At 38.4% G+C, this 13125-nt stretch overlaps 1 protein-coding gene across 10 annotated transcripts in view; it reads left to right on the top strand.

The window, feature by feature from the left end:
* The window catches only part of MAGI2 (membrane associated guanylate kinase, WW and PDZ domain containing 2), a 546118-nt gene that overhangs the window by 308701 nt on the left and 224292 nt on the right, over positions 1–13125 (top strand). For all 10 annotated transcript variants that reach the window (XR_011854944.1, XM_072147252.1, XM_072147245.1 and 7 more), the window contains one exon: positions 11271–11390. Coding sequence is in view for 9 of the 10 variants with exons in the window: in XM_072147252.1 (XP_072003353.1) it covers positions 11271–11390 (120 nt within the window). In the remaining variant the exon portion in view is untranslated. The remainder of the gene's footprint in view (positions 1–11270; positions 11391–13125) is intronic.

Here is a 13125-nt window from a genome sequence, read left to right as displayed (position 1 = left end):
TGTAATGTAACAGAGCACAACATTTGTATGGAACAACAGGAGTGAGGTCCCTGCTCGCCAGAGCTTACGGTTTATGAAGATGATGGGGTAACACGAGGTAAAAGAATATTTAATGGTCAAGCCATTCTTCTTAGGGAATAGAAAAAAATATAATAAATGGAATTGCTGTCGCTTGAACCACTCAGCCGTCATCTTATATACCAGGTCCAGGGTGAATGGGACTGCAGAGAAGTCTGGTGCCTGTTGGTTGCTGGATAACAGATGGGAGGACGACACAGGACGGGTTAGTAGAAGAGTTAAAACTTCATGCAGTTAATGAGTGTTATAGGCTTGCCTAAAGAAATGGGTTTTAAGAGCACGTTTGAAACTTTGGAGGTTAGGTATTAGTCTGATAGTCCGGAGCAGAGCATTCCATAGAATTGGTGCAGCTCTAGAGAAGTCTTGGAGACGCGAGTGGGAGGTCCGCACTAGGGTAGAGGTTAATCTAAGATCACTGGCGGATCTAAGAGCACGGGTTGGGCGATAGACTGAGATAAGAGAGGAGAGGTAGGGGGGTGCAGCATTATACAGAGCTTTATGGATGAGGGTTATTATTATTTTAAACTGTATTCGAAAGGAGACTGGCAGCCAGTGCAGCGACTGGCATGAACTGTAAGCATACATGGTCCCCTTATCAAACGAGCTGTGTCAGGCAGAATTTTGGGTTGTTTTCATGGCTTCCATGTTAACTTCGTCGCCACCCTGCTGTGTAATCCACAAAATATACTGGCAAACTTTTATCATGTACCGATATTATTTGAGCGCTTCTTGCTCACCTCCTTTGGTTCCTCTCTGACACCCATTGGTTTGAAGCCTGAGTCCAATTAGGGTATGTCGCCATGCCACTCTCTAGCCTGCTGCCGCTGCCTCTGCCTCTGCATGCCGTCCCCTATAGTGTCAGGGTCAATTATTGGATGTTTTACATGCTATCTAGCTTCATTCTGTCACTCTGTCATGGCCATGCTGTTGCCCATAATTTTGGCATAATGGTGCGATTAAGCAGCCTCAGAGGCATCCATGCATGCTGCCCCTGCTGTTTCCTGTCCATTTCCGTGGTGTTTCCATCCTTTTCTGAGGTTCCCAGGTGTTTGGCCAAGCTTCCCTGTGCAGAGCCTTGGTCCCCTTGAAAAATGCTCGAGTCTCCCATTGACTTCAATGGGGTTCGTTATTCGAGACGAGCACTCGAGCATCGGGAAAAGTTCGTCTCGAATAACGAGTACCCGAGCATTTTAGTGTTCGCTCATCTCTAATTAAGATCTATCCCTGGGTAAACAAAGATCCATCCCAAACTAAGCCAGCTAATACAAGGTGCAAAGTTAGACTAGACAGTCTTGTTAGGTCTGGTCTCAAGTCGACCACTGCAGTGAGTATATTGGATGGAAGTCTAATTCTTAAATAGTTCTTGGAGCGCATGAGCAAGTCTGAGCAAAAAACACACTTTATTTGAACAGATAGCTGTCTTTTATACACATCTGAATAGGCATATACCATACAGTCTTAACAATGGTATGCACCAAAGTAATCTTTAGTGAGATGTTAGTTTATTTTTTAGAGTGTTGTAAAATATTTAATCAGGAATGCTTTACCTGATGGTAGAGAACTATTACGTACCTCCAGGTGTGTCCCGAGCTTCATTTCTTATATCTTTGCATGGCCATATTACTGTGAAAAATAAGTTTATAAGATCATCAGGCTTCAGTGTAATATAATTTATGCCGGTTAGATTAAAAAGAGAGCCAATGACATCACCGGCTCTCACAACGCGGCTGGCATTATATTATGGTGGAGCCTGATGGTGCTCTGCACAGTATCACGGGCTAATTTGCATATATTATAAACTTATTTTTTTACAGAAATTCAGCCAAGCTAAGATATAGGTTTATAAAATATGCAAAAAATTTTTTAACATGTCAAAATATTGTAATAATTTGGCTTTATAAGAAATTGAAATACTTGACCAGATTAGAGCCAAGTAAAGAGAGGCACATGTGAAGCTTTGGTAGCCTGTGTATATGCCGATATCTCCCCTCTTTTTATAAACGTCAAACTATAATATTTCATTGAACTGCTGTCCATCTTCCTCTAGCAATATAAAGCAGAGATTTTAGAGTAAATGTCAAATCAAGAAGAAGGAGGGAACAGAAATCTTGGTGCAGTGGAGAGAGAATGCTGTGTTGGTGACAGCAGAAAGATATAGAAACCACAAAATGTGAAGGACACCCTGCTGCTGGTATTACTTTTCTAGCATGCTTTAGTGCCCGATGGTTTTCTAACAGATTGTTTTGCATCCTTTTGTATGGATGAAGCAGCGCTGCAAACTTCTAGTAATTTAAGGTTTTTCTTTGGAGCTTTTTTCCACACTGTTCATCTCTGAAGATTCAAGGAGGAAGATGAATAGTTATGCGATGCTATTTAAACATTTATTCTACTCTGTCAGATAACAGCTGCCTGCAGCACAAAAATCCATTTGTTTTCTGCTGCTGGAAGATGAAAAATACATTCATGTTAAATAAGCAATAAGAACCATCCTCGCCAACACTTCCAGCACAACAATTTGGAAACAATATGTTTAAAAGCCCTCAGAGTTTGCCTTATCACAACCTTACAAGTTGTGCATTAAAAAGTTTTTTAATCCATCTCAGTGATGAAAACTTAAACTTCTGATTCAATGTGGGACTCGCAGTATGGAAAAGTATACTTTTCCATACTAACCAACAATCTACATGTTTAATGAGGGGTCCAATGGGAGATTTACATCTACTCATTCCAGCATGGTTGTGGCACATTTGTAGCGCTTCCTGTAGGAATATTGGTTCCAATTAGACCCAAAATTGGCAGAATCACATAAAGGTTTAGACTTTTTCGTGATTCTGGTGCAGCCAGGCTGGACCTGTCATAGGTTTCAGCTATAGCCTGTGCAGGTTTCGGTACATTTGGGTGGCCAAGGTGCCAAGCTTGTTCCTGTATCTGCCATGCCACAAAAAGAAAAGTCTAGCCGTTCACTAGAAATAGTGACTTTTTCATGTCATGTATGCCAAAAAACTAGCACACCAGGCTTGATACATTGGTCCCACTACACCTGCAGACAGTGTTTGGACATAAACAATTGTTTCTAACCTCAAGGCTATTTTTGCTGAAAAGTGGCCTCCACTATACTGTGACTGTAGGGAGTGTAATGCTTCGTTCTACTGCCAGTTATTATTGAACAGTCTTTTTTATAGTTTAGTCTAAACTGGCTGTACTAAACAACTTTGATTCAGTGTGGAAACATGTGTATGGTTGACCTGTATCTGCTTTGTTTGTCATGTAGTTTTATACTGGAGCCGGATACAGCTGAAGCCATTTGGTTGTGGGATGCACCCATTAAGTGCTAATAGAGAGAATGTAGATAAATGTCTACATTTGGTAGGAGATCCGTGTAACTGTACCTTAATGTGATTTGTTAGTAGCAGCAGGACTGTGAACAATGGATTTATTATATTCCGTGACTGTAGCTGGAGGAGTCCTCGCAAACTGCTGTGTTCTCAGATCCCTGCATTCAGATTACTCCCCTACATGGCTAAAACTGATGGGATATTGGATTGCGTTTTTTACTTGCTAGGTTCTCCTTAACGGCAGTGTAAATTGAAGGTTGTAAAGTATATTATTTCCTAAATACTAGATCATTCTGGACTTTACAGGGGGTAAATTGGCTTTGGAATCTGCACAATAGCTGCCGAATAAGAGGACTTTATTGCATAGGCAAAAGACAGACTAAAGTTCATAATGACAAAGTCATATAGAATATTTTCCTACACAACTACTAAAAATCATTCTATTCAGCTCCACCTGCTCTGTAACATGCTGCCATCCGACTGCATTTTCATGGTAACATGGAAGAGAAGGAATTGTATATGAAGTGTCAAATAGATTAGTGGATATGATGTTTGTGTTCGGGGTTCAGTTATGGCCTGCAGAACCCGGACACATTGCTGGATGGAGCAGCCAATCCGGTAAATTTACGCCTCTAGCAACTAGCCATGTTATAAAAATTGCAGACGCTTCAGAAGTTGGTGTCACTTTTGACCTACATTAACTCCTGTCTGCATTGGAGCTTGTGTTCGCAAAGCACAACTTTTATCTCAGTGTTTTATACTGAAACTCAATAATGGAATCAACTGTTACTTTTATGGTACGATCTTTAGCTCTTCTTTGTTTGAAACTAATTCCTGGTTTTGGTTTACAAATACTGATGAAAAAAACAGTGAATTGCTTCATTATCAAACCACTCAGGATAACAAGTGTAGTGCATCACAATATCCATAAAGTACTGCAATGTATGATATGGTGCAAGACTAGTAATCAAACCCCCAAGGGTTTCAGCCCCAAATAGATGTGTAGAACAATATGTGCCCAGGGGAATGGCTATAATTTTCCATGACTCTGCTCTGTGTTTGACTGATAAAATTAAAACTTTGTTTAACATTCCCAAATATATGTTAATTGAATTAGGAATACAATTGCCTAACACCTTGTTATCTATTGACCCACTTGTGCAGATATAAAAAAAAACATGTACCATCCCTTAGTCTGACACTCGTTGTTTTCTGCCTCCTATTTCTTTCACAACTGGCCTGGTTTGCTCTGGGCACATGACAATGTCATTTTAATCATACACACTTCCCAAGGGAACAGACAGCAGCAAAGAAAGACCTGCAGTCTACCAGCCAGTGCTATACCTCGTACAGCAACATAATTTATAAGGTGAAATAAAAATAATCATAACAGCACATTTTGGTGTACATTGTGGATGTTCAAATTCCAAACAAACAATGCCATTGTTTGATATGCTTGAGTCTAGTGTGGCCTGTAGAATTTGCCACCCAGATGTCCTCTGGGAAATCTACCGTCATATTTAAGCATGATAAATCAGCAATACTTTGTTATCTATGGGTACTTTTATTCTAGAATCAACTTTTAAAATGTATGCTAATAAGCCATGAGGGCTCTGGTTGGCGGGGGATTACCAGAGCCCCTCCATACTGCAGCTTCACAGGTTGCTACACTGTCTTCCCCACCCCCTGCTTTTTCAGTACTTGACCTCCTCCCTCTACCTGATGTAATCTCAATGCAGCATAGGTTTCAGCAAGCAGTGGGAGGGTAGTGTTCTTTTGCTGTGTAAAAGCCTGTGAAGCTGCAGCACAGAGGGTCTCTGGTAAATCCCCAGCAGACCACTTCTGGCTCTTTAACATCATTTTAAAAATTAGATTTTTAGAAGGAGAAGGAAGTCAGCCATGGATAACAAAGATATGAAGATTACCACAGTCTCAGTACCTGGATCTATGAGGTGCCCCTAGTTTATCATGCTTGATTTTATTGGCAGATCTCCTTTAATTTTATATATAGTGTTCAATTTTTAATGAATCTGTTATAGTGCCCCTCATTAACTATGTTGTATACTATGCCCCCATAATCAACAATTTATACATAATGCCCCCTAATAAATTGTATGCAGTGTTTTAATAAATTATTTTATATATAGTTACCCCCCCCCATTGTTATGTTTGTGTGTGTACATGAATGTATAAAATATTGCTCCCCAATTAATGTTCATAGTGTCCCCCACTTATTATTATATCATACATTGTAGATAACTTGTTGAATGATGAACTATCATTATCAATATGTCTTCCATAGGCTTGATCTGCATCATATTAATTTTTTCTCTTGACATGTAATTTTAAGACCGATAAGTGTTATCCACTTCACCTTTACATTAATTTCTTCAGTACTGGATCTCAACAACGTTCTTTGTATTCAATATTACTGAAATGTATAGAATAAATCTGAAAGCAGTCGATCACTAAGTGACAGAAATGTATTCAAGTTTTAAAGTAATTGAAAAGGCAATTTGTTTTGCATGTGAAATTTTCCATATTGGAAGGTGGATCAATGCCTATTTGCTGCTGTAACAATAAATGGGTTTTCTCGGTTATTGATGCAAGCTATCCTATGAATGAGATTTCAGTGTCATTTTAATTGGTGCTTCTACATTTGCCCCCCCCCCCTCACCCACCCAAAAGCTGTTTAAGGCAGCTGATCAATGGGCATGCTAAGTGTTGTACTATTTTATGAATTCCCTTTTAAAATGTATGTTTTATTTTGTTGCACAATATACTCAGCTATACACCTACTGGAACACCTGGGTACCTGCGCTTGTTGTACACTGGTCATGCACATATGAACATTTTTGAGGATCTGTAACACAGACTATCCCTAGGTTGGTTGTTGGCCAGTGGAACACTTTCTATTGTCACTCCTTGCCTTATAGTTTACTCTATACACTAGTGTCCAAATAATATACTCATACAGTGTCCAAATAAAATCACTGGGCAATTCCCTAAAGAGCACTTACTAATGTAGGAAATGTAGCTGGCTCTTTTATGCCAAAAGTTTTGTATTGTCAATGTAAGGACGCAGTGCGCAGGCCATCTGATCTGGTGGTATTCAAGTGGGTTAACCAAGGCAGCTGCAATCCTTGCGCACCATGAAGATCAGTACATTGTACAATATACAGTACTGCTGGTTATGTTATGTTTTTAGTATAGAAAAAAAGTGTTTCTCTTTGCTTGTGATTACAGTTTAGGAAGGTTTTGTTGGATTGTTATTGGGGATTAATTGTTTTGTGACACATTCACTTGGATAACAGCTACAGAATATATCATTTAAACAACTTCAGATATATTCTTATTTATCCTTCCCAATATTGTCGTATTTCCTTTTTAGAGTGGGGTACAAAATGCGCATTTAGTGCCTGTAGGCAAGATTTAGGAATAACCACTGGAAGCGAAACCAGTGTAGGATGATTATCAACAACAGCAAATGGAGCAGTAGAGAGAACATATATTACACATTGAGAGAGCGATGAAAAAGCAGGCTTATTTGTATGAATAATAAGCAGAGACATATTTTAATCCTCTACCCTCTGCAAGAGCATGTTCGTTGCCAAGGGATGTTTTATTCAGTAACATTTTAGTAAGATTTTCTTGTGTTTCAGATTGATAGCTATAATATTCCCTTTACTTATAACACTAGAGATTCACATATGCTTCTACATCCTTTCAGGTTTGGACATATTTTATTACTATTGGCAGCTACTTTGTCACATTTTATATAAAACACTGCCACTGCAAAATATATATCACCTTCCAGCCATACACATACATCAGATTTTACAAATTGCTGAGGTCATTGCAGTAAACCAGCTTTTCTAACTTCAACCTCTGCTATTAAAATGTGCAGGAACATTATGTGCAGGTGTGTAGATGCTCTCCGAGCCATAATAAACTATAATAGTCCACTGTGTTAGCCACTACTTTTACTAGTATAAATTACAAGGCATCTATTGATGACCATCTGTCTTTGAGTAGGATGTGGGTGAGGGGTTGGTACTGTTATATCTGTATTCTTACTCCGGATATATTAGTCACAAGACGATTAGAGCTTCAAAACAACATTGTTTTACTGTTAAATATCAGAAGGTGATAAGTTATATGTGTGAATATGTTGCAGTAATTTTTGCTTTCCAAGTGTTTTGTAAGTGTGTTGCAGTATTATTTTGAATTGACGTTATTTGGAGTCCATAACCAAATTCAAGCTAACTTTAGAGTGTACACCAGTGTATGTTCTAGCAATGGTGTCCTAGATTTCAAAGTCTTTGAATCTTTATGAAGATTTTGTTCCTGAGTTGGCATTACCTCCTCCACTCTTCAGTTTGCTCTTCTCCTTTCACGTTTCTATAGGTGTATATTGTATATATGTCTGAAAAAGCTAATTTAATTGCACTTTGATGGTGCTGGTCTGTATGTGTGCAGAGTCTGTAGTTCTGTCGAAGATGTTGGTGCTGGACAAGCAACAGGAAATACAAAGACAACTATAGTCTGCTAAAAAAAATTCTGTATGCCTTGAACAGCTAGAGCAAGATATAAGTGCACAAATAACATGAAAGAAAGATTCCCTATGCCATGCACATACTCCTTAGCAAAGCTAATACACTTTCTTGGGCCTGGTACATGGGCTGCGTATTTCTTTAGAACAGGAGTGGGCTATTAATTTTTCATGGGGCTTCATGAGAAATTCGAATGGTTTTAGAGGGCCTGGACTAATTTGCTTAACTCAGGTCTGCCCAATAACTATATAGACAGTATATAACCCATCCCTACATAACACTACAGTAAATAAAACATTTCAATGATTCAATGAAAATATGGAGGACCTAGTTGTATCATTATTTAATAATGGGGAGAGGAGCTTGAAACAATCTTGAGGGCCAGTCAACGATGGTTAGAGAGCTGAATGTGACCCATGGGCTGTACAGTGCCCAGATCTGCTTTAGAGGATCCTTTAGTTTTATATTTGGGTAATAATCTCATTATCCCTTAAATAAATCTAGTCTCAAAACTCTGTGTTATGGCTTTCCATAGCTATCCCCTTTAGAAAATGATGAATATATTTAAGGCTTAGTTGTTGGCATTTAACTTCTAAATCGTTACAGTCCTTACAGTGTGATGCAGTCTAAACCGTGCTGTATAAGCTGTGTAGGAACACAAAACTATTAGAATGTGTTCCAGGAGGAATAATAAAAGCACGAGGCAGAATTCTATGAAAAATCCTGTATTTTCGCTGTATAGGGAATGCAAATCATTTACTAAAGGGTACATGGCAGGGGAGCTTCTAGGTTCTGGTAAGAGATGCAGTAGCATGCTGCTAGAAGCAAGTTATTAAAACATCAATAAAAAAGGATTGTATTTTTCTCATATTGATTTTCATTTACTATAAAGTGAAGATATGTGAATATTTAGACACACTTTTATCATGCTACGCCAAACAGACAGACTTGTCTTCAAAGGATGCAAGTGTCCCTTCTTCCTTCAGTCACTTGGTTGGTTTGATCCTTTTTGTATATATATATTTTTTATCATCAGACACTCAGAGTACTTGTGCAGCTTATTTTAAATATTCTGTTTATTATGAAACATTACGTTTTGTACAAGAAAAAACTTAGAATCCTAGGACTGGCATGACATAATTTTAAGGTTTACGTTGAAAAGAATTTGTTTTTTTGCAACACTATAACTTATTTGACCACACTGGGAGTCCTTTTCAGAGCATAAGTTAAGCAGGAAAGGTGCCACTCCATTAAGGGAGCAGTGTAATAGTGCTCACTACCTCCACTACCTAGTCCCATAGAAATCTATGGAGCTGCAGTTTAACTGCATGACAGAGGCCTCATTCTCCTGATGACAGGGTTCCTAGCTATGCTGTAATCTTGGAAAACATTTTTTAATTGAATCCCCCCTGGAAATTAGGGGGTTTTGTTAACCATAACATATAGTAAAGGCTTTAGGTTAAATAATCTTGTAGCGAATATTTGCGTATCCAGTGCCATGCTGTGCATCTGTCAGCTGTGCTATATAGTTAGGCGGCAGCAACACTAGAGCCGGCGTCCAATCTAGTTACCCTGTTTCCCCTAAAATAAGACATCCTCTGAAAATAAGACCTAGTACATTTTAGTTCAGGCTTAGGAATATAAGGCCTCCCTTGAAAATAAGACCTAGTGGCAGTCATTGCAGCATCTCCACCGATGCCATATATTAGTATTAGTAAATCTTTTAGAGGCTGCAGAAGGTTGTGAAATGGGGAGAAATTCATGGTATAAAATCACTGACTGTTGTGCTGCAAATGTGATCCCAGCAGCCACCAGGATAAGAAGGGTCATTTATGGAAAGTGCCTTTACTAAACATGAGAGACTGGGGCCAATGATTCTAATAGAAATGGAATCACAAGAAATACAGCATGAAATTCAGAGTTTGGAGAGTTATAAGGATGTTAGAGAAGTTGATTTTTTTGTTCAATGATAAATGTAAATTCTTGTTCATGGAAAAATAAGACATCCCTGAAAATAAGACCTAGTGCCTCTTGAAGAGCAAAAATTAATATAAGACACTGTCTTATTTTAGGGGAAACAGGGTAGTTAGCAAGTGTTATGTGTAAAATATGAGCCAGTTATATAGGGTGTAAATGTATACAGCATCCGGGCTCTGAATTGATGCACTGATTTGTTCACGCCGCTAACCTAGATAACATAGCGCATTGACAATATATAACATGGATCATAGCTTTAGTGGTGCGATATGGCACACTGTGGCTCGAGGAACATGCGCTATTATCCCATATTCTAGATTTCACCTCTGATGAACTGCTACGCCTACCAATAGCAGGGAAACGCATTAGGTGTATTGCTGTGCCGTGCATATTAGGAACACAGTAATACAGCGCTTTAAAGGGATTTTTTGTACATTTACATGAGCCATGTGAGACAAGAGTATAGAATATTCATTACTGGCTCTGTACTAGCACTTTAGTAGGTTTTCCAAAGGGCAAATATATGGAGGCGAGTGACTGGTCTCCAATTTAACCAGCATTCCAACATTATTGCGGTAATAAGTGAGGGGACATAATATATTTTTAAGGTTTTCCTCTTGCCTCCATTTATATGTATATGGCTGGTTAATCAGCTTACCATATTTTTCGGACTATAAGACACACAAAAAATCCTTTGATTTTCTCAGAAATCAAAGGTGCGCCTTATAGTCCAGTGCGCCTATATACAAATCATACTTACAGACAACAGCTTCCTTGAGCTGTGCACAGGTCTGCCACCTGCTGGTCATTCATCCTTATAATCAGGTGTGCCTTATACTCCGGTGCGCCTCATATATAAACCTAGACGTTTTAGCAGGTATTTATTGATGGTGCGCCTTATAGTCCCAAAAATATGGTAGTTGTCTTCATCCCCGGAGGAGGTACCTAAGCCTGTAATTGCACACAATTAGTGTATGAGCTTTCTTTTGGCTATTCTATTTGGCCGAGTTTTTAAATAAAGTATTGAATAAAGATTTAGATTTTAATGTTCCTCTCCACAGGCAGTCACTGTTCTACTTGCTGTGCTATATAGTTGGATTACAAAGGTGGATATCAAAAAGCATATTTGATTAAGTGAGATAATACATATCACTGGAAAACTCCTTATCAATAAGTAGAGGAATGCCCAGTGACTGAATTACTATAAAATATTGAAAATTAAATACAATTATGAGGGCCGATATAGGGATTTAAGTATTTAATAAAATAGTTTGTATGTTAATTTATTTGTTGTTGTGCTAATATTACACTGTCTTGAATCTTTTAGGCACTACAAGGCAACCTAAAGAAGGGGAGGTGCCTGGTGTGGATTACAACTTTATTTCTGTGGAAGCCTTTATGGAATTAGAGAGAAGTGGAGCCTTATTGGAGAGTGGTACTTATGAGGGTGAGTTTGAAAACCCACATTATTTTTAAAGAAGGAAAAAAAAACCTTGTGGTTCTCTGTTGTGAAAAATAGTTCAAATACGTGGCAAGATATATTCAACATTTGTTTGAGCAATGAGACTCCATTTGAAGGATTGGTTAATATGTTCCAAATATGGAGGTTTTCGGGCTTATAATTAATTATACTTGTATCCATAAAATCGAAAATATATATTTGATGTATGTAGTTCACAAAACCTTGAAAGAAAACCTTATTGAAAGAGTGTCTGCTATGATTGAATGCTGAAGCGGAAATTTCACAATGTGGTAATGAATAAACTCATTTCATTGCTGCTTTACAACAATTTCTTTGTTTAATATATTTTAATTTCTATAAGTATTTGTTTAATATACATCCACCTGTTCGAAAGGTATACTTGAATTGGCTCATTTTAGCCAGAGTGGTGGTAGCCTTTTATTTTCATACTGTACAGAGAGACCTAACTGCAGAAAAGAATTGAAGGTTACCTGTACTTCACAACTTGAAGGGGGGGGGGGGGTTTATACGGTCAGGTCACAGGAGGACATATTGTTAAACACTAAGGCAGCATTTTAGAGTGAGAGGGACTCTGAAGGGGGTTTGATGACTCCGTTCTGCAATTGGTAGTAATGAGGTTACCCTTTCCTTGGCTAGTACAGGCTAATTTAAATATATTTACAAAAAAAAATATTTACAATAAAATGTAAATTTTTTGTTCGGGGGCGTGGCCGTCGGACAACCTGACAGATTTTAAAAAACGCGGAATTTAAAAAACGATTTCTGTCGCAAGATCACGCAATTACATGCACCAGAAAGAAGAAGGTGAACTCTAGCGGACCTCAGCGCAGTAGCGACACCTGCTAGATATCGGGCGCACGACCTTTGTGAATCCCGGAAGACCCGAATCCTTGTCGGACAATGTGCCGCGGGATCGCGACTGGACCGGGTACGTAAATGTGCCCCATTGGCCCAGATTTAAAGGGGTATTCCCAGTTCAGTAAATAAATGTTACTGTTTGTATAATAAGTTAGACAGTTTTCCAAAATACTTTCTGTATTAATTCCTCACAGTTTTATAGATCTCTGCTTTCTGTCAATCTATAGAAAGCTTAATTGTTTACTTCCAGTGGACAGAAATCTGACCATGGTCACACAGGTGCACGGCTTGTTATAACACACATCTCTGATTACTGTCTGTGTTATAATGAGGTGTGAACCTGTGTGACCATGGTCAGATTTCTGCCCACTGGAAGTAACCATAGAAGCTTTCTATAGAAGGACAGCAAGCAGAGATCTAGAAAACTAGAAGGAATTGATACAGAAAAAAATATTGAGTATGAGAGTCAAATAAAAAACAGGGGGAACTGCAATGATACATTGTCATATTGTCTTCACAAAGTGTCACAATTGTTCCATCTAATAATTTGCGCCTTTTTGCAACTTTTTCCAACCCACCCTACTTTTCATTTCAATCATTTTACTCCAGATTTATCAAGTGACATTTCCAAAATTTGCTGATTTAGGCACAAATCCACTCCAGGCGGTCAGAGACAGAGAAAAAACTTAGGAGCTTGTTACGATTATTTTACCACTTCTGTAAAACTAAATGGTTGCATATCCACTGGAGACTTTAAAAACTGACATTCCACATTTATCAAGTGGTCTAAGCCACTATGATAAATCTGGAAATGCAGATACCTTAAGAGCCCCTAAGACCA

This window comes from Engystomops pustulosus, chromosome 4 (genome assembly GCF_040894005.1).
Source record: "Engystomops pustulosus chromosome 4, aEngPut4.maternal, whole genome shotgun sequence".
NCBI classification, from domain to species: Eukaryota; Metazoa; Chordata; class Amphibia; order Anura; family Leptodactylidae; genus Engystomops; species Engystomops pustulosus.
This window is presented reverse-complemented; position numbering and strand designations above follow the sequence as displayed.